At 55.1% G+C, this 20703-nt stretch overlaps 2 protein-coding genes across 3 annotated transcripts; both read left to right on the top strand.

The window, feature by feature from the left end:
• The first annotated feature begins 2439 nt into the window (after window positions 1-2439).
• GPIHBP1 (glycosylphosphatidylinositol anchored high density lipoprotein binding protein 1) lies at window positions 2440-4911 on the top strand. 2 transcript variants are annotated; one of them, XM_043484450.1, is made up of 5 exons: window positions 2440-2458; window positions 2961-3071; window positions 3615-3734; window positions 4345-4455; window positions 4557-4911. In XM_043484450.1, exons 2-5 carry the CDS (start codon window positions 3020-3022, stop codon window positions 4790-4792), a joined length of 519 nt encoding a protein of 172 aa, XP_043340385.1. In that variant the 5' UTR covers window positions 2440-2458; window positions 2961-3019; the 3' UTR covers window positions 4793-4911. The 2 variants fall into 2 exon arrangements, with proteins under 2 accessions (XP_043340385.1, XP_043340386.1); XM_043484451.1 differs by lacking the exon at window positions 2440-2458 and having other exon boundaries at window positions 2836-3071; window positions 4323-4455; window positions 4618-4911.
• Window positions 4912-9743: 4832 nt separating this feature from the next.
• On the top strand, window positions 9744-18417 carry ZFP41 (ZFP41 zinc finger protein). The gene is given in 6 exon segments (XM_043484447.1): window positions 9744-10255; window positions 14764-15167; window positions 15170-15254; window positions 15256-15417; window positions 15419-16281; window positions 17710-18417. Coding segments are annotated over 4 exon segments (588 nt in total). The 5' UTR covers window positions 9744-10255; window positions 14764-14941; the 3' UTR covers window positions 15534-16281; window positions 17710-18417.
• The last annotated feature ends 2286 nt before the right edge of the window (window positions 18418-20703 follow it).

Here is a 20703-nt window from a genome sequence, read left to right on the forward strand (position 1 = left end):
CCCATGTCAGGCATGGGTCTCTGGGCTGGAAGCTGGGCCCCAGGCTGCCTGGGAAGAGTGGCTGTGTGTGTGGGCAAGGCTGAGGGAGAAAGCACTGACGTCCACGGGCAGAGGCTCTAAAGTGGGCCTCAGCTGCCCACAGGGCCTCCAGCCCTCAGCCTTGGCCCTGGGAGTTTGAGGGAGGCATGTCTCCACCCCAGGGGTCTCTAGGGAGGCCCTTGTCCCTGAAGCCTGGGGTCAGAGAGTGCCAGGAGGGGTCGATCTTGTGGCCAGAATGCTTGAAGACAGCTGGGTGGGGACGGAGCCGGCATGCACTCACTCTGACCTGAGGACTAGGGGCCTCGACCACTCCTGTGGGACCCCAGCCCTGGCCTGGCCTGGCCGTGTGGCTGTGTCTGCGTAGGCAGGGCCAGCCCCCGTTGCCTCTCCTGGGACGGGACGAGGGAGCAGGGCAGGGCTAGGGGAGAGGAGGGGGGAGGGGCACCCTGGGGTGGGGGGCTGGTGAGGAGGGGGCAGAGTCCAACCCCGGCAGTAATTCCTTGTCAGTAAAGTAGCGATGGTAACACTACACACCCCTAGAGTTGTTGAGGACCAATAAAGTGGTATTTAATTTTAACTCGTGAGTTAAATGATGTTATTTTTTATTTGCATCCGGGCCAAGGAGGAGCTGGGCCTGTCTGGGGGGTCAGGTGGCAGGTGGAGACCCCCTGCTCCCTAACATTTCTGGGAACCCCCATGGGGCCCTGCCTGGGAGCAGCTCCTAGAAGCCCAGGTCAGAGCACCTGCAGGAGGAAGGCAGTGTGCAGGGCCAGCATGCAGGCCACCACGAACACCAGCCTGAGGAACGCAGAGGGCAGGTCCTGGGCCATGAGGACAGAGGATGACCCTGTCTGGAGAGAAACTTTGGCCTCCAGATGGGGGCGGGCTAGGGACAGCTGACAGTCAGAGACTAGAGGCCAGACAGCTCCCCGCAGAAGGAAGGGGAGGCTGTTCAAGCAGCCCAGTGCCCACAGGGAGAAGACGGTGCACTGGCTCAGAGGAACGGGGGCGGGAGGATGATGCTTGGTGGCTGAGACTTCAGAGGAATGCCATCCCAGCCAGCCCTGGGGGGCACTGTGCCGGGCGCTGTCCTACAGGCCAGCAGGCACTGGCTCTTGAAGGCCATGACCGCTTCAAGAGTGCAGAAGTCCACAGAGTCAGGGGAAAGAGGCCTGGGCTCAGGCTCAGATGGTCTCACCTAAGAGCCAGCTCTCAGTCTCTGCTCCAAGTGCCCCTGAGGATGTCTCACCCACGGGGAGACTCAGGCTGGGCAAGTTCAGGGAGCAGCCCTGGTGAACAACGGGGGCGGGCTCCCAGCCCTGACTCCAGGCCTGAGTCTAGCCTCCTGCCCTGGCCCACCTTTTGTTGGCCTCCAGGAAGGGGCTTCTCAGCGCCCACCCTGCAGCCCACAGAGGAGGAAAGGGTGAGTGGGCAGCCCCCTCACACAGTGCAGCACTGGCAGGAAAAGGCAGGCTCCCAGCAGTCCCGGAGGCTGGCTCTGGAGGGCAGGAGGCCAACACGAGGGACGGAGAGAGAAGGAGGAGTTGGTGGCATGTGACACGCGCAGGTGGGGCTGTGCGGTAGTCAGACATGAGCCGCAAGGAGGTGACAGAGGTGGAAACACAAGAGGTGGTGGATCAAGCTAAGCCCCAATCATCTGAGAACCACCCCAGCCCCCGACCTCATCCAGAAGGGGAAAAACTATGGTGTGGCGGTGGGCAGCTTACCCTGATAGAGAGACAGCACGGTGACACAAGAGAACGCCCACGGCTGCCCACGGCTGCCCATGCCCAGACTAGACAGGCGTACAACCTCTCGCAAACCCAACTCATTATACCAACGTTGATAAAGTCTACAGGTGGTTTTGTGCTCCACTGGGTGGGCTGTTCTTAGCAAATCAAGGGTAAGGGTGTGTGCAATAATGAACTTGTTAGAGAACTCACAACAGGCGAGCCAAGAGCCATCACCGGTCACTCACCCACGATCGCACCGCCTCCTCCCCCATCACTCCCTAACCCTAACACCTGCCTCCTCAGCGAAACACTATCACCACCCTGAAGCCAGTGCAGAACAGGCTGGTTTCTTTTTTTGTTTGTTTTTGGGGGGGGTTTTGGTTTTGGTTTTTTTTTTTTTTGGTTTTTTGTTTGTTTGCTGTTTTTTGGGGGGGGCTGGTTTCATTTCACAGAAACAGACGGCTCTTCCTCTGAGAGTCTTTATCTATCCTTTATCTTCCTGTACTTAAGCAGGAAGCGGTAGTTTGCAAATATTTGCTAGCTATCACAAGGACTCAGATGTCTGGTCCAGTCTCCCACTGACCTCCTTGGTTGAAGCTCTCTGTCTGACAGAGGGCACGCCACCCCGGGACAGGACAGCCTCGGGGACGTCAGCAGGGGCCGAGTCCCAGGGAGAGGAGACAGCAGTACGGAGGCCCTGGGTGGGGCGCAGGGCAGCGGCGGCTGGCGGGCCCGCGCAGTGCTGGTGGGACAGGGAGGCCTAGCGGGAGCACCACAGCTGTATTTCACTCCAAAATGCTCTTAACAAGGCCCCGGGAGATGACGCAGCTGACTCATGGTTGACAGTGCCGCTCAGTGGTCTGCAGCTGGAGGGTCCACAAGGCCAGGCTCCCATGGCTGATGCCCAGACCTGGGTCTCAGGGGGAGACACGGGGCGGGGACTGGCCAGCCCGCACTGCAGGGCTGAGGCCGTAAGGCAGGGGCGGAGCTGCTCGGGTGGGCAGGACACCTCACCAGCCGCCGCAGTGACTTCCCCTCCCCCGCCTCTGGAGTCAGGGTGGGAAATGACCATCCCTGGCCCAGTGCCTGGCCTGGGGGCCAGTGTGAGGTCCATTGTTTGAGGCTGGAGCTGGGGGGCCCAGGGCCCTGGGAAGCCCCCGGCAAGGCCCTTTGTCCCACTTCCTACAGATCCAGAGGCCCGGCGAGGCCCTGGTGAGCAGACGCGGCAGAGGTGGTAGCCCCGCAGGATGAAGGCGCTGGCGGCCGTCCTGCTGGCCCTGCTGTGGTGCGGGCAGCAAGGTACATGGGGTGAGGGGCGGCCCTGCAGCGAGAGGGACGGCCCGGTCCAGGCTACAGACCCTCAGGGTCACCCCACCCGGGGGCAAGACGTGGCTTGGGGAGGAGGACAGGGGGCACCTGCAGGCCGAGACCAGAGGGAGGCAGGTGGGCTGTCCTGGGTCCACACGGGTCCCCAAACCTGCAGCCCCGGCCCCAGCCAGACCCCGGGGTGCCAGCGATCCTCCCCACCCAACCCCACCCAGTCTCAGCCTCTCAGGCTTGGGGGTGCCCGCCATCCAGGGGCCGGAGTGTGGGGCTGTGAAGGGCCAGCGCCCAACCCCTAGTGTTGCTGGCAAGGATGCCGCCAGGCTGCACGCCAGTCAGGAGGCGGGGCCGGGGCTCGGAGACCCAGGCAGTGACCTCACCAGCTCAGGAGGCGGCAGGGAGGTCAGAGGGACTGGGTAGGGGGTGCTGGACCGAGGGGAGGGGGCACGGCACTGGGCCCCGAGCCTGTGTCCTCTGTGCCCGGGTAGTGGAGGTTTACAGGCGTCCCTGCGCGGCCAGGGAGAGGGCGGGCGCAGGAGGACGAGGATGACGACCCGGACGCCGGGCGCGAAGGCTACGACGATGAGGAGGACGAGGAGGAAGAGGAGGCAGGCGCGCCTGCAGGCAGCAGGGGCTCAGGTACCTGCCCACCCCTCCCCAGCGTGGGGGCACGCCACCCTCTTTCTCAGCTCTCGCCTGCGTGCCTCGAGGCTGACAGTGAGGAACCCACAGGAAGAGGCCTCCGCTGCCAGCGTCCCTGCCCTCAGGGCAGGGGAAGGGGGAGGAGGGGCCCCTGACACTCAGCACACCCTCAGTTCTCACCCTGGCAGTGACCCCCAACTGCCATCCAGAGGAGGGGGCTAGAGAAGGAGCCGGTCCTGGGAAGGGCAATGGTGCTGGGGCAGAGAGGTTAAATAGGAGTTCACCAAGCAGACCGGGGCACAGCAGAGCCCCAGGATGGAGAGACCAGCGACTCAAAGGCCCTGGGTGTGGAGTCCAGTTCAGAAATACACAACTGTCCCGGGGAGGCAGGGCGGCGGGGCGGGAGAGCAAGGGGGCCAGTCCTGAGGTGGGGGCGCAGGGGGCTCCAGCAGGGCGGGGTTTGAGGGGTCAGCGGAGAGTGGGAGAGGTGGACAGAAACTGGGAAGGGACCTCGGAGGGGAAGAGGCTGGGAAGCGGCAGGCCTGGGTGAGCTGGGGGCGCTCCAGGGCTATGCCCCTCGCGCAGCTGAGCCCACCCGGCCCCCCAGGGCCACAGTGCTACGCGTGCCAGTCCCTGCACAAGGGGGAGAGCTGCCGGCAGGTGCAGAGCTGCGTGCTCCCGAGGACGTGCAAAGCCATTGTCTCCTCCTGGAACGCTGGTGAGAGGCCACCGGGGGTGGCGGGACGGCGTCACCCACGCCTGTGAGGGGCCCATCCCTGCCCTGTCCTGTCCCGTGTGACCTGCTCTCTCCCCCGACAGAGTCAGGTCCCCAGACCACCTACTCGGGGTGGTGTGCAGACACGTGCCATCCCACCAGCAGGACTGTGGAAGGATCCCTGACGACCATATCCTGCTGCCAGTCCAGCCTGTGCAACACCCCACCCTGGCAGGACCCCCAGGGGAGAGGGGCAGGCGGCCCCCGGGGGAGCCTTGCAACTGTGGCCGCCACCCTCCTGCTCAGCCTTCTGGCCGGCCTTCAGGCAATGGCGCTCTGAGTGGGGTGGTCCCTCCTCCTGCCCAGCCTGGCTTGCACCCTGGCTGGCCAGCATTCCGTCCGCTGTCTCCTGTCCCCTCCCCCGGACCATGGAGAATAAACTGGAAGCACCTGTGATGACCCCACCACACTGGTTCCTCTCGGCCACAGCTGCCCTTCCTCGGTTTCCCCTTCCAGCATCCTGGCCTTCTCTCCCTGCCTCTCCCTGGCGGATGGCCAGCACATGGGCCTTAAGTCCAGGCCTCAGTGGCTCACAGGGTGGGTCCACACGGCTCCCCACCCCCAGCAGAGAAAACACCCACTGCATGCCAGTGGGGAGCCCACCCCAGTTTGCTCCCCAACTTCTTGCCGGAAAAAACCTTCATCCATCCATGTGATGGGCGGCCCTTTTAGGGAGGAGACTTGGGGAGGAAGGTTTCCTTGGCCTACAGGAGGAAAGGGCCCCACCCAGGGCTGCTTGGGGGTGAATGGAATTAATGAGGGGCTGGAAGACAAACAGAAAAGAGAGGGAGGCAGGTGGTGTATGGCTCATATGGGACTTCGCAACCAACCACTCAGCTTGCGGGGGAACGGGGCAGAGGAGGGGCAGTCAGGGAGAAGTGGAGGGGCAGGGCAGGAGCCCCACGGCTTCCCCAGTCTCTGCTCCACTGGACGGGTGTCACTGGCTGCTGGGCGCTCGGCCTCCGTGACTGGTGCTGGGACAGAGCCAAGCCCCGGAGCGGGAAGGAGAGGGCTGGGCTTCAGTTTCCCCATCAGAGCGGTATGGAACAAGGCACAGAGGACCCTGGTGCCCACCAGCTCAACATCCCCTGTGCAGGGAAGCCCAGACCTCCATCTTGCCTGCCCAGCATCCCTGCAGGCAGAGTAGCCTCCCACCGTCTGTTTTCCCCTTTCCTCACTAAGGGAAACCTCTTAGTAAGGAAACCCCACTGTCCTGGCACACAACAGTCCACCCGGCGGAGGCAACACGTCTGCCCAGGGTCACGCAGTTGGTGGTGGCAGGTCTGGGACCCAGCCCGGGGCTTCTGGTCAACAGCGGCTGCCTTCCCGGGAGGCCACAGGCCGGTGGACGGCAGAGCCAGGGCACCTGAGCCAGAGGTTGCAAGCAGCTGGATGGTGGCTAGATCCCCAGGCCGAGTCCAGTCTGAGGTACCAGTGGACAGTCACAGCCAGGGCCTTGTCACAGGGCTCGGCGTTCAAGGCCAGTCCCCGGAAGGAGAAGCCAGAGGCCCCTGGAAGCTGTGTGGTCAGACCCTCCCTCCCATCCAGCCCAGCAGCACCTCTGTGCCTTTCCAGAAGGCTGGCGGGGAACACGTCCATCCAGATCAGGGGCCCTGCTCCCCATGGCTGCCGAAGCAAATGACCACAAACCACACACACAAGTTATCTTGTGGTCTGGAGGTCAGAAGGAATGGCAGGGCTGTGTTCCCCTTGGAGGCCATGATAATCCATTTTGTGTGTCAGCGTGCCTGGACTAAGGGATGCCCGTGAAGCTGGCAAAACATTATTCCTGATGTTTCTGTGAGGGTGTTTCCAGAAGCACTTGGCATGCGAACGGTGGGCCTGAGAAAGAAGATCACTGCCCCAGGTGAGTGGGCATCACCCAGGCCATCTGAGGCCCAGACGGAACAAAAGGCAGGAAGGACCAATTCCCTCTTCTGGAGCTGGGATGCCCATCCTCTCCTGCCTGCCAACGTTAGAACTCCTGCTTCTCGGGCCTTTAGGGCTCAGAGGGAATGACGCCACCACAGCCCCACTCTCCTGCTTCCAAGGAGTGGACTGGGGGCTTCTTGGCCTCCAAGACTGTGTGAACTGATTCCTCTGTGTGTGTCTGTGTCCTGACCTGCTCTGCTAATAACAACACCCGTCAGCTTGGGTTAGGGCCACTCTCATGACCCCATGTACCTTAGTTCAGTTCAGTCGCTCAGTCGTGTCCAACTCTTTGCAACCCCATGGACCACAGCACACCAGGCCTCCCTGTTCATCACCAACTCCCAGAGTTTACTCAAACACATGTCCATTGAGTCGGTGATGCCATCCAACCATCTCATCCTCTGTTGTCCCCTTCTTCTCCTGCTTTCAATCTTTCCCAGCACCAGGGTCTTTTCAAATGAGGCAGTTCTTCACATCAGGTGGCCAAATTATTGGAGTTTCAGCTTTAGCATCAGTCCTTCCAACGAATATTCAGGACTGATCTCCTTTAGGATGGACTGGTTGGATCTCCTTGCAGTCCAAGGGACTCTCAAGAGTCTTCTCCAACACCACAGTTCAAAAGCATCAATTCTTTGGTGCTCAGCTTTCTTTATAGTCCAACTCTCAAGTGACTACTGGAAAAACCATAGCTTTAACTAGACAGAACTTTGTTGACAAAGTAATGTCTCTGCTTTTTTAATATGCTGTCTAGGTTGGCCATAACTTTTCTTTCAAGGAGTAAGCGTCTTTTAATTTCATGGCTGCAGTCACCATCTGCAGTGATTTTGGAGCCCAAAAAAAATAAAGTCTGTCACTGTTTCCATTGTTTCCCTATCTATTTGCCAGGAAGTGATGGGACCAGTTGCCATGATCTTAGTTTTCTGAATGCTGAGTACCTAAATCACCTTTAAAAACCCCCGTCTCCAAACACAGGCCCATCCTGAGGTCCTGATGTTAAGACTTCAGCTCATGAATCTGGGGGCGCAGTTCAGTCCATCATAAGGGGCTAAGACAGGGCTCTGTTGGGGGCACAGAGCACAGTCAATATCCTGAATTGAATTTAAAGGAAGTGTTTGCCAGGGTGGTGGAGATGGGGAGGAGGGGCAGAGAAGGCTTGGCCCAGGGGGACCTGCAGGCAGACAGGAGGTGGGATGGCTGGAGCTTGGTTCAAAAAGCCAAGACTCGACTCCTGAGCACCAGGCCCCATCTGTGGCCTTCACGTGCACGGCTGGTGGCCAGGCAGGGTCGCCTGCTCCTGCTGGCTCCCTCAGTACTCTGCCCATGTGCTCCTAAGGTTGCCTATGTCCCCCACAAGCCCCATAGCAACAGCAGCCAAGGTTGGAGCGCCAGGTCCTTCCCACAGATATTCTTCATAAATGCAAACAGGCCTCTGCCGGCCGGCAAACCCCATCCCCTGGGCCTTCTCCACCGCCTCTCCAGCTGCAGCACCAACCCCACTAGAAACCACCCCCTGGGATCCCCTCAGGTCCTGTGTCCCCACCCAGCCCTGGAGTTGGCAGCAAACTCAAGGAGAATGCTGTATTTCCTTCTTTGCTGGGCTTACCCGAGTTACCAGTTGGACAAGGGGCTCGGGGGCCCTGTCCCAGCAGGCAGATCCCCCCTGGTCACCCCACCCCACACCGGTTCCATTCACTTGGTGTTTTTCTCCGGACTTCCTCACCACAGGAAGCAGGTGGCCATGGTCACATTTCCTGTCCTTGTTCTCAACCATGAGAACTGGGTGAGGATAAAGCAGTGACCCCAAAGCAGGACATTCCTGAGGACAGAGATTCCTGGCCGTCGGCCTTGGACAGACCAAGCGGCGCCCTCCGGGGACCGCCAAGGTTTGCAGAAGCCGATGGACTCAGGCACTGGTCAGCAGCAGGAGTTGAGCGAGGCCGCTGACTCTGTGGAACCCAGTCCCACCAGGAACTCTCCGGAACAGAGGGGAGTCAGAGCCATGGCACTGGAAGGCATCAAGCCTGAGAACAGGGGGCTGGGGGGGACATGGGGATGCATAAAGGCATTTCAGTGTCAAGGATGGCAGTCAGAGCAGAGCAAAGCTGCCCTAACCTGTGGGATCAGCGGCTCTGGGTTCCCACAGGTGGAGAACTGGGGCAGGGGTTATACTGGAGTAACGTGGCAAAAGCCGCCCCTCGGGGTGCCCCCTTACTCAGCTTCATAATCCTCTCAGAAAGAAAGGCGGGATACTTGGTGGAGGTGGAGGCAGGTGGGATCTCAGCCCCACAGAGTGGGCGTCCTAGAGAGGAGCAGTCCTGTGAAGTCCCAACCTCAGGACATCCCCGGCGAGAAACCCTTGAAAGCCGTGGCTGCTGGGACACCCCCAGGGCCAGGCTGTGATCCACCAGCTGCAGACAGAGCCCTCCTCCGCCCAGGGTGCATGCATACCATGCGGGAATGCCCAGCTTCCCTTGCCCGGCCCTCTCCCCATACAGGCTCAGGTAATGCCCAAGGATTTACCTCCTAGTAAGTCTGTAAGTGCACGAACATCGGGAAAGTTATAGAATTGGAAAATGGATATAGTTACCACCCACCTCTCGCCATCAGCTGTAAGCCTGAGGGAGCAGATGTTAGCTTTCCTAAGTATATTTGTGTGACACGTAGTAAAGGAAATGAAACACCCACAGTTCAGTAATCAGTGTCTAGGAAGAACCATAATAACGTCGCCCGACTCCTCCAGTCCAGTGCACGCCTGCAGCACTCTCTGGATTTACCCCCGAGCCACGACAGCTCCAATTTCCTGAATTGCAATTCCTTGGGCTATTCCCAAATAAATTTGCTTTTGCTGGTAAAAGACCTGGCTACCACTATATTATCAAATATAGTATAGTAGCAACAAAGAGGGAACAGAGTGGAATTTGGTCTTGAGTATGTTGAGACTGCAGTACTTGAAGCTCCTGCAAGGATAAAGTCTAAGGGACAGATACACAACAGGAGCCAGAGCCAGAGACACGTGAGAGAAGGCAGCATCTAGGGGCATCAGGGCCAAGTGCCCATTCACTGGATTGCCATAATGAGAGCCCCACCACCTGCCAGGCTACTGGAAGGACACATCAGGAAATAGAGAAAGCAAAACAGCCCACCCCCAGACGACTTGTTTTTCTGGTGTGGGAAGGGAAGATGAACATAATAAACACAATAATAAGGAAATTACATAGCCTGTTGGAAAGTGGAAAGTGCTATGGGAAAAAAAAAAAAAAAAAACATAGGGAAGGGTGGTACCCGGAGGTGGAGGAAGAGGCAGAATGCTGTGGTATTACAAAATATGATCACCAACAGTGCCGGTGTCGTCCAAGACATGTTCCTAACCAGTGGACTACGGCAGAGGTGATGGGAGGTTAGGTCTCCTCCTTACTAGTCTCCTAGTAAGGAGACTTCACCCCAGCAGACTGGGCTTTCACCCCAGCAGGCTTTCCACTGGCCCTGAAGGAGCACAGAGCGGGCCACGTGGCAGGGAACTGTGGGTGATCTGAAAGACCTAAGGTCAGCCGTCCGACAGCACAGAAGAAGCTGGCCCTCAGTCACAGCCACCAAGAAAGGAAGCCTGCCAACATCCACAGGAGTGTGGAAGCAGATCCTCGCCGCATGCCGAGAACTTTGACTGCGGCCTTCGGAGACTGCGCAGAGGACCAGCTAAGCCGCGCCTGGACTCCTGTCCCACCGTGATATAACAACCGGTGGATAGGAAAAGTGATATAACCGTGATAGAGGAACCCGTGGTACAACAAAGGAACCCTGATATCACAAACAGGTATTGTTTTGAGCTGCTAAGCTTGTGATAACCAGAAAACTCACACACCCAGGGCAGTCAGAGGTAGGGGTCCCCTCTAGGAAGTGAGCTCTCCATAGGCGGTAAGTGGGAGTGAGCCAAGAAGACAGCTGGGGACAAGTGTTCCAGGCAGAGGGAGTGGCCAGTGCGGCTGAACGCAGGCCACAGCAGGCCTGCTGCTTCTGTTGAACTCAAACAGGTGGCGGGGGTGGGGGGCACGAGTGAGGGAGGGGTGCAGAGGGGAGCGAGGAGGGCTGGGGTGAGTGATGGGGGCAGGAGAGGAAGGGAGGGAGTGCAGAGGTCAGTGGGGCGAGACTGGGTGGGCGGCCGGCGTAAGGGGGCGTGTGTTGCGACCCGAGTGAGTAGGAGGAGCTCGCTCGGGGGCGGGGTCACCCGTGGCGCACCACCGAGAGGCTGGGGCCTCGCCGCCTAGAACGGCACCGGAAACGGCCAGCCTCGGAGCAGGCTCTTCCTGCGGGTACCGAGGGTGGGCGAGGGGGGATCAACTGAAACGAGGTGAAACCAACTGCGGGGGCGGAGCCCTTTAAGGCGCACCACCGAGAGGCCCGCGACCTCGCTTACTAGAACGGCGCCAGAAAGGGCGGGGCCAGCGGCGGGCCTTTCTGGCCGGCGCAGAGGCGCAGCTGTTCGAAAGAGAAGATTCCTCCGTGCTCTTCGCCGGGCAGCTGGGGTGCGGCTGGCCTTGATAAGGACGCGTCCATTCCGGCCCAGGGACCCTGCGAGGAGCGCACCCGCCCCGATCTCCATACGGGAACTCGCTGGGTCCCTCTGGCGTCCTATGGACTCCCCACCCAGGGCATCAGCCACCGCTCTCTCGGCTCCCTGGTTCCGCGGGGACGAGGGCGAGGTGCGCGAGGACCTGCTCCGTGCGAATCGAGGTGAAAGAGACCTCGGCCCTGCACCCGCGGCTGGCGAGGCTGTCAGGGCCACTCTTCTCGGCTTCGACACTGCCGCGGGCGCTCTGACAGGCCCAGGGCCTACAGACAGCTTGGGTGCATGTTTGCCCTTGGATCTCAAACCCCCTAGTAATCCCATCTCTCACTGAGACCCTGGCTTCTGAGGGCGAGTGAGGTTACCAGGGAGTCCTGCTGCAGCTAGATACCCAAAGTTTCATGTTCCAGGCGGCCTGGCCCAGACAGTGAAGGAGCTACACTGGAGTGACCGAGCACGTACCTTTAGGTCAGGGCTGTGGTCTGCTCTGGCAAGGTAGATTGCGTTTCCTGCGTGGCTGTAGCAGTTACCAGGCCTACAGATCTGTGAAATGAGAAGACCAAAACAATGACCTCAGATCGGTTCCACTTCTAACAATTATTGCTTGGTGTGCACAGGGCTTAGAGAAGTGAATATGTCCAGTCTCTGCCATTAAGCACTTGCTTGAGTTAGGCAGACATGATGATTATCTAGAATATTTTGGGAGCAGCAGTATGTACAGTCTCCAGCCAAGTAACTAGGGATTCCGGGATGAAAAAAACAGGATCCTTGCCCTCAGGTCATCAGGAGACTGCACATCAGTGACAAGCCACAGGTAGAGTGACAAGAGTCCTTGTGAGAGAACAGTCCTTGGAGCCCAGCCAGCAGATGTCAGGCGCAGTGGGTCCAAGGACCACTCCTCTCCATCGAGTGGGTCAGCATAGAGCCAAGATGAGTTTACATTTGCCCTGGAGAGCCGTGGGCTAGAGGGTTGATGGCACTTTCCTGTTGGTCTTGGTTTTCACCTGTTTCCTACTAAAACTAGACCTCAGCTCAAACTGCAGCCTGGCTGACTGGGGCTCTGATCCTCCGCCCTAGTTCCACCTGCCTCCCCAGCAGAGATGCCCCCATATTTGTATGCTTCCCTCAGCCTAGATAACCTTCTGCCATCCTCAGTTCTGGCTCCCACCTAATGCTAAGAACAGCCTTTTCCCAGAAGCTACCTCCAAGAGAGCCTTCAGAGAGTGACACTGGCCTGAATCTGAGTCAAGTGTATGTACACATTTTCATTTAGAAGAAACCAGACTCTCAAATTCTTGTCAAGATGGGAAAACTGTCCAAGTCATTTTATGTGTTGCCTCTGTGCATGGGAGAGTGGATGAAGACTTAGTATCCGCTTTGACTTAAAGGAAGTGCAAAGGATTTATCCCTCAAAACATACTTCACTTGGAATGTTACCATCTAGAGCACCACATTTTTGGGTGAGACAGCCTGGCAGAATATGGACCTCCCGGGAGATCAGGTGACCACACAGGCCATGGGGGGTCTCTCAAGGATGACTTGAGGACTCAGAACAGGATCTGCTTTCTCGGGAAAGTGCTTTCTCCTATCTTGTGAAGATTTCTTTTGCCTGCGGTTAAAGAGCCTGAAGTTTGTCAAGCTTTATCCTAGAAGTCCATTTGTTAGCACTGAGGGAAGAGGCAGGTTAAGGAAGCTCAGAAATAATACAGAAAAGGAATAGGTGAAACTTCTTAATCAATGAAACATGAGCCATGCTGGTAATGCTTCTACAGGTAACTGGGCCTGACCTGTCACTGGAACTGACTGATTCCTGTTTGAATTTGTGGTGATATTAGAATGCTTTTAGATGGGATTAGGAACAGAGGCTGTCAAATTTTTTAGACAATGCACTTAAGGGCCTAGTTGATGGCTCCCTGGAGCTTTGGCCCTCAGTGGACAGTCAGCTCCGGTTAAGGCCACAAGGAGAATGAGAGCCTGGTAAGGAAACAGGGCATGGGGTTAGGGAGGCTTCTCTGAGAAGAACCCTCAGAGCAGGGCTCTGAGTGAGTGAGGGGCCAGCATCAGTTCTTAGGACCTGTTTGTGGGCAGCCAGGTGCTGAGGCAGGAAGGACTTGGAATGTGTGGTGAACCTAAGGGTCCTTGGGAAGGGGCAGGGCAGCAGTGTGAGGGGAACCGTGGGGGATTTGGCAGGGATGTGATGAGGTTCACTAGCTGCTGGGTGGAGGATGGACTCAGGAGGGCCAGGGTGAGGGTGGGAGCGAGTTTCATCCGGGTGATGGGCGGTTAGAGGAAGCACAGCTGGAATCAAGACTGCTGGGAGAGATATCAATAACCTCAGATATGCAGATGACACCACCCTTATGGCAGAAAGTGAAGAAGAATTAAGCCTCTTGATGAAAGTGAAAGAGGAGAGTGAAAAAGTTGGCTTAAAGCTCAACATTCAGAAAAGTAAGATCATGGCATCTGTCCCATCACTTCATGGCAAATAGATGGGGAAACAGTGGCTGACTTTATTTTTGGGGGCTCCAAAATCACAGCAGATGGTGATTGCAGCCATGAAATTAAAAGACGCTTACTCCTTGGAAGGAAAGTTATGACCAACCTAGACAGCATGTTAAAAAGCAGAGACATTACTTTGCCGACAAACGTCCGTCTAGTCAAGGCTATGGTTTTTCCAGGGGTCATGTATGGATGTGAGAGTTGGACTATAAAGAAAGCTGAGCGCTGAAGAATTGATGCTTTTGAACTGTGGTGTTGGAGAAGACTCTTGAGAGTCCCTTGCCTTGGACTGCAAGGAGATTCAACCAGTCCATCCTAAAGAGATCAGTCCTGGGTGTTCATTGGAAGGACTGATGTTAAAGCTGAAACTCCAATACTTTGGCCACCTGATGCAAAGAGCTGACTCATTTGAAAAGACCCTGATGCTGGGAAAGATTGAGGGCAGGAGGAGAAGGGGACGACAGAGGATGAGATGGTTGGATGGCATCATCAACTCAATGGACATAAGTTTGGGTAGACTCCGGGAGTTGGTGATGGACAGGGAGGCCTGGCATGCTGCGGTTCATGGGGTCGCAAAGAGTCGGACACGACTGAGTGATTGAACTGAACTGAACTGATGGGCAGTACCTTCTGTGAGGGTCGCACATGGCTCTCACGGCCTGTAGCTCTAGAAGCACATATTCTGGTCCCAAATATAAGAAGTGGAGAAGGAGCAAATAAAGGGCAGGGAAACTCCACAATTGGGGGCCACACAGCAGTCATTGGTCCATGGTGCACATGAATCCTGCTGGATGCAGGTGTGGAGATGCCACCCCTGGTAGAGGAATAAGAATTCTTTGGTTAGGGACTTCCCTGGTGGTCCAGTGGCTACGATGCCACCCTCCCAATGCAGGGGGCCCGGGTTCAATCCCTGCTTAGGGAACTAGATCCTGCATGCCACAACTAAGACCTGGCAGAGCCAAAGAAATAAATTTAAAAAAAAAAGAATTCCTTGGTGAGCAACTGAGTAAATGATGACATTGACCCAGATGAGGAAAACGGAAGAGTGAGATTGGAGTGGGGGTGTTCTGGGAAATCAGTTCTTTGGTCATGTCCAGCCTGAAACATGAGATGTCTGGGTGGCATACACCAGCAAGAAAGGAAGGGGGCCGTGTCTGCATGCCTCTGCCACCCCTTTCCCTGCCCATCTGTCACTTTGTAACTCAGTTCCTCCCACACATTCACTTAATCTAACAGTTCATGGTCTTGTTTCTCTCCAGCCCCAGAAGGGTTGCTGGCACTCTTCTGTTCCAGAACTTCAGTTCCAAGCTTGGAAAAATAAAGTCCTTTCTGAAGAAGTAAATTTACAAGGGAATTTGTAGGCGGGAGGATTTTGCCCTTGACCATTCTTGACCCTTGCCAGCTTCCAGGGGGCCTTCCTCTACCCTGAAAACAAGGATGGAAAAGCCCACAGGCAAAAAAAATAAGACCCAGACCCCAGAGGCAGAAGTGCATGTGCAGAAGGACACTGCCAAGGAAGAGAAGGCATCTGGGAAAGAACAGCCAAACCAGAGCCCCGCTTTGGCCCAAAAGCACAGGAAGGAAGCCCACCTCAGTCCTGAGAATGAGGAGCACATGTGTGAGGCCTTTGATGCTTCATTTAAAGATGACTTTGAGGGAGTCCCATGTTCACTCGCTTCCAGAGGAAGAAGCCCTATGAACGCAGCGAATGTGGGCGCATCTTTAAGCACAAGACGGATCACGTTCGTCACCAGAGTCCACACTGGAGAGAAGCCCTTCCAATGTGCCCAGTGCAGGAAGACTTTCAGGCACAGCTCTGACATGACCAAGCCCCGAAGGAGTCACACCGGAGAAAAGCCCTGTAAATGTAGTGAGTGCGGCAAAGCCTTTAACTGCAGTTCCAATCTCCTGAAAGCAGAAAACCCACACTGGAGAGAAGCCACATGGATGTAAGGAGTGTGGGAAGACCTTTACCTACAGCTCATGTCTCATTCGCCATCGGAAACATCACCCACGGAAGAAGCGCTGAGCGTGGGAAGCCACCCGCCAGACTGGGGGCTTTGTGCCCACACGAATGTCCTGGTAGGCCTGCCTGGGGGTCCTCTCCCCTGGAGTCTGAGTGGGCTGGAGGGGGTCCTGCCCTCACCAGGAGACCCACCTGAACCAGGTCAGCAAACGCCCAAACCATACAGAGAATCTCCAGATTGAGACACAATAATAAGCATGCAAACTGCTGTCCACAGGGCAGGCTTGGGACCCGAGCACAGCCCAGCACCTCCCACTGCTGCCTCGCCGGTGGCACCCGTGCTGGCCTCAGCCCTCCCACCGGCTCCTTTGAAGACTGGTCTGCAGACCCTTTGCCCACTGTGTCCCGAGTCCATCTCCGTGCAGCCTGGCAGGAGGGCTGTGTCCCTGGGCTAGACAGCAGTGCTTCCGCAGTGAGCACCGGGGACCCCACTGTCCCCCCTACCTCGGCTGGCTGTGCCGGCAGTGAGCTGCTTCGTCCTGTGCCTTCCCTCCTCTGCTGGAGCACCATTCCTTGAACTTGGCTCCCATCCCCAGGAACTGGACTCCCTGTGTGTCCTCCCGGCTCAACCACCATCCCAGCTGAGCAGCTTGGCTTACCAGGTGGACCACTCAGGACACTAAATGCTGCCACCATGGGCACTTCCTGCCCTGGCCACGTCGGCTCCAGGATCTTGATGGCAGCCTGGATCCAGCTTTTGCCTGCATTGCAGCTTTTCAGACACAAGACAGAAGGCCAGCTCTCCGTTCAGGTGAGTTCCACTTCTCCAAGCCTGGCTCCCAGGTTCTGTCCCACATCCTGCACATCCATGTGCGTGCCTGCCCTTGTCTTCCCCCCAGGAGTGGTCTGGCTGGGCCTTCATGCTCTCCTGGGTGGGGATGTGGCTTGCCCCAGAATTTTAGCACAGTATAAGAGGGATGAGGGGCCAGAGGGATGAGGGGCCTGTCATCCAGGAAGTAATACAGCTTTTTATCAGTAAAATGTTGACACCTACATTTTCAGCTGTTTGGACCCAGAAAACTAATAATGACCCTGGTCTTAGGGCCTCCTCCATCAGAAGACAGGAGAGAGTGCTCCCAGTGCAAACGTCTCTCCAGGTTAAGAGTGCTGTTCTTTCTAAAAGCTACAGCACTACAACAGCTCTGCCTGCACCAGGCACCTCCATTCACAGCTCAGTGGGCCCTTCTCCTGTACCAGCAGCCCGGCCCCAGGTGTGGCCGGGCATAACCTGGCACTGTGATCCTGCTGGCACAGGCCCAGAACTGGAGATGTGATGAGGCAGAATTGTTCAAACAGGCGCCGGGGGCCTGGCTTAGGGAAAACACACCTGGGATACTGGTGGGAAAGGTTGCTGTAAGGGATGCTACTGGGACATTTGGCAAACCTTGGGTCTAGACTGTCCACCAGTGGGGGAGGGGGGACATCAACATCCAAGCTCCCTGGTTTGATGGCCTGCAGCCATCTCAGACAATGTCCTTGTCATGAATGTCCTTTATTTTACCGAAGCAGGTGGTGGGCCAGATTTGGCTGATTCTAGATGAAGGATATGTGATATGTCCTGGGGGTTTGGCTTGTTTTTTATTAATTATGGTTTATAATATCCCATGATGAGTATATTGTTACATATAAAATATTGTTGTATAACACACATTAATACCATAGATGGAAATGTATCACATGTACTGTAGAAAAATTATCACTCTCTGTGCTAGTGTGTCTCCCATGTTATTACCAATAGGAAGCATTTTTTTGTGGCTACCTAATGATCCGTCCTAAAGGAGATCAGTCCTGGGTGTTCATTGGAAGGACTGATGCTGAAGCTGAAACTCCAGTACTTTGGCCACCTCATGTGAAGAGTTGACTCGTTGGAAAAGACCCTGATGCTGGGAGGGATTGGGGGCAGGAGGAGAAGGGGACGACAGAGGATGAGAAGGCTAGATGGCATCACCGACTTGATGGGCATGAGCTTGAGTAAACTCCGGGAGTTTGTGATGGATGGGGAGGCCTGGCGTGCTGTGATTCATGGGGTCGCAGAGTCGGACACGACTGAGCAACTGAACTGCCTGAGTGACTGAATGATCTGTTAAATAAAAAGCCGACTTAACCATTTCCTAACGTGTAGGCTCTTTCTAGCTTAGGTCACTATAAACAATGCAGTAAATATCTTTTCCACATTTAGGGCCAATGATGGGTTGCCAGAAATGGACTGACGGATGGAGATCTTGCTGGCAGATACTTTCCTCTGGGTTGTGGCCCAAAAGTGCTCCAGCAGCTTATAGACAGCAGGTGAGTTTTAATCTCACCAGTTTGTTAGAAGAGAAGAAACACTCTAATCTGATGTCTTTGATTTCCAGAGAGGAAGCGGGTGCAAAGAGCATACTCTCTTGAGCCGGGGTCACCGACTCACCCTCATGCCTTGGAGATGTGGGGCCTCGGCCGGTTCTCACCTCCTTGTGCCTCCAGTTCCCCAGACATCGGAACATTGACGGTGCTCAGCCTGGTCACTGCCTGTGTGTGACCTCAGTGCCACGCTGACCCCCAGTTTAGCCTCTGTCAGCTCTGGTCACGTGTTAGTGTCCCTAGTGGGGGGACATTGGCCCAGAGGCATGAGAGGTGGCCGTGCAAGCAGACAGCCTTCAGTGCCTCTCCCAGGAAAACAAGAGAGACATGAGAAAACAATCACGCAGCCCGTCTACAATCAGCCACCGGCTCTTCTGCCGCCTGGTGTTTGGTACAAACTCATGGTCTCGTTTCTCATTTCTTCTGAATTAACCATTGCCACACCACACCACCTCCAAGCACTGAACCCCACACCCTTCAGATATAAATCTATTTTGATGGTTTTGTTGGCTATTGCTCTTCAAATGAAACTCAAGTTCCAGAAAAAGAAAACCTTCTAAGTAACCTGAGTCAAAGAAAAAACCATAATGAAAGTTATAAAATACTTAAACCTGAATGATAATGAAAATACAGCTTGCCGGAACCCATGCATCTGTGGTCAGTTAATCTACAACAAAGGAGGAAGACTGTACCATGAAGAAAAGACAGTCTCTTCAGTAAGTGGTGCTGGGAAAACTGGACTGCCACATGGAAATCAATTAAATTAGAACATTCTCTAACACCATACACAAAAATAAACTCAAAATGGATAAAAGACTTAAATGTAAGACCAGATAGTATAAACCCCTTAGAGGAAAATAGGCAGAACACTTTTTGACATAAACTTGCAACAATATCTTTTTGGATCCACCTCCTAGAGTAATAAAAATAAAAACAAAACTAAACAGATGGGACCTAATCAAACAAAAGTTCTTGCACAAAGAAAGGAAACCATAAAACAAAAACACAAGCTACAGAATAGGAGAAAATATTTGCAAATGATTCAACTGACAAGGAATTAATGTCCAAAATATACCGACAGCTCATGTAGCTCAGTATCAAAAAACAACCCAATCAAAAAATGGCAGATCTAAATAGACATTTCTCCAAAGAAGACATACAGATGGCTAACAAACATCAGAAATTATTAGAGAAATGCAAATTAAAACTACAGTGAGGTATCAACTTACACTGCGTCAGAATGGCCATCATCAGAAAGTACAAATAATAATTGCTGGAGAGGGTGTGAAGGAAAGAGAACCCTCCTACATTGTTGGTGGGAATGGAAACTGGTGTAGCCACTGTGGAGGACAGTATGGAGGTTCCTTAAAAAATTAAAAATAGAGATACCATATGATCCAGCAACCCCACTCCTGGGCATATATCCGGAGAAAACCATAATTCACTGAACAGAGGAATGGATAAGAAGCTGTGGCCCATTCACACAACAAAATACTATTCATCCATAGAAATAACTGAGTACCACCACCCTCTACAACACGGATGATGCTTAGGGTAAGAGCCAGGCACAGAAGGACAAACACTGTATGACCCCACTTACATGAGTCCCATCTTGCTGTGTGTGTTCATATAGATCAATTGCCCTGCAGCGGGCACATGCGTAGGAAGTGGAGTAGCAGTTACCAGGTGGGAGGAGGGCGTTGAGGGTTTGACAGGTACCGTTTCTGTTAGGTAGGGGTGACAGGCACACAGCACTGGGAATATTTAATGCCACTGAATTACTTACAGTTGGTTAAAATAATAAATATTATATATTGTTTTATCACAACAAAAAAAGTCTGTTGAGTTTGATATACTAATAACAAAATGCAACTTTCTAAAGCTGTCATCCATTTTAGCAACAAAAATGGCATTTTCTGGCAAGTTGAAGATGTGCTTACCTGCTGACCCAGAAACATCACTTGCTGACACGCCGTAGAGGAACTCTGGAACATGGGCCTAAAGAGACATCTACAGCAGTATTTACGCTGAAGTGGGTAAATAGGCATCAGCGTCTGCGGGTTTCAGACACAGCACTGCACAAAGACAGGAGGACACGCAGTATGATTTCAGTTATTACCTTGTGCAAAGCCAAGAAAACAGCATGTCATTCAGGGGTGCACATGGAGAGAAACAAGAGTAGCTCCCCAGCAGGCAGGGCTCGGTGTTTGGTGGCCTCTGCTTCCTGAAGTGGGTGGAAGCCGGGTGGGCTGTGGTCCACCCCCGTAATTTCATCATAGTACATACACCCTACGAAACAGTAGTTTGTTTCCTCACAATCCTGCTGCCAACCAGGGTGGGGTCCCCCACGCTCCAGAGCAGCATGGTCCTGTGACACCTTCCAAAGCTGAAACGGCAGAAAGCAAAGAGGCAGCTACCTTGTTAGAACACATTTCATTCAGGGTGCACAAGACAAATCAAGATGACGCCCCGAGACACGGTTAGCAGCCCTCATGCCCTGGTGCTGAGCCTGGATCCGAAGGAAGGAGCTTGGCGTGGCCGCTCTTAGCCAGTGGCTGATTATAGACTGGCTGCGTGATTGTTTCCTCATGTCTCTCTTGTTTTCCTGGGAGAGGCACTGAAGGCTGTCTGCTTGCACGGCCACCTCTCATGCCCGTGGGCCAATGTCCCCCCAGTAAGGACACCTGGAAGATGTCCAGCTGGAAGATCTGGAGAGGAGGCAGCTTTCAGCAGAAGCTTGTGCACTCAAATGCACAGAAGCCCATTCAGGCTGGGAAGGCTGGCAGGGCCCAGGCGCCCTGGACCTGGGGCAGAGATGGGCAGAAAAATGGTG

This window comes from Cervus canadensis, chromosome 12 (genome assembly GCF_019320065.1).
Source record: "Cervus canadensis isolate Bull #8, Minnesota chromosome 12, ASM1932006v1, whole genome shotgun sequence".
In the NCBI taxonomy this organism is placed as follows: domain Eukaryota; kingdom Metazoa; phylum Chordata; class Mammalia; order Artiodactyla; family Cervidae; genus Cervus; species Cervus canadensis.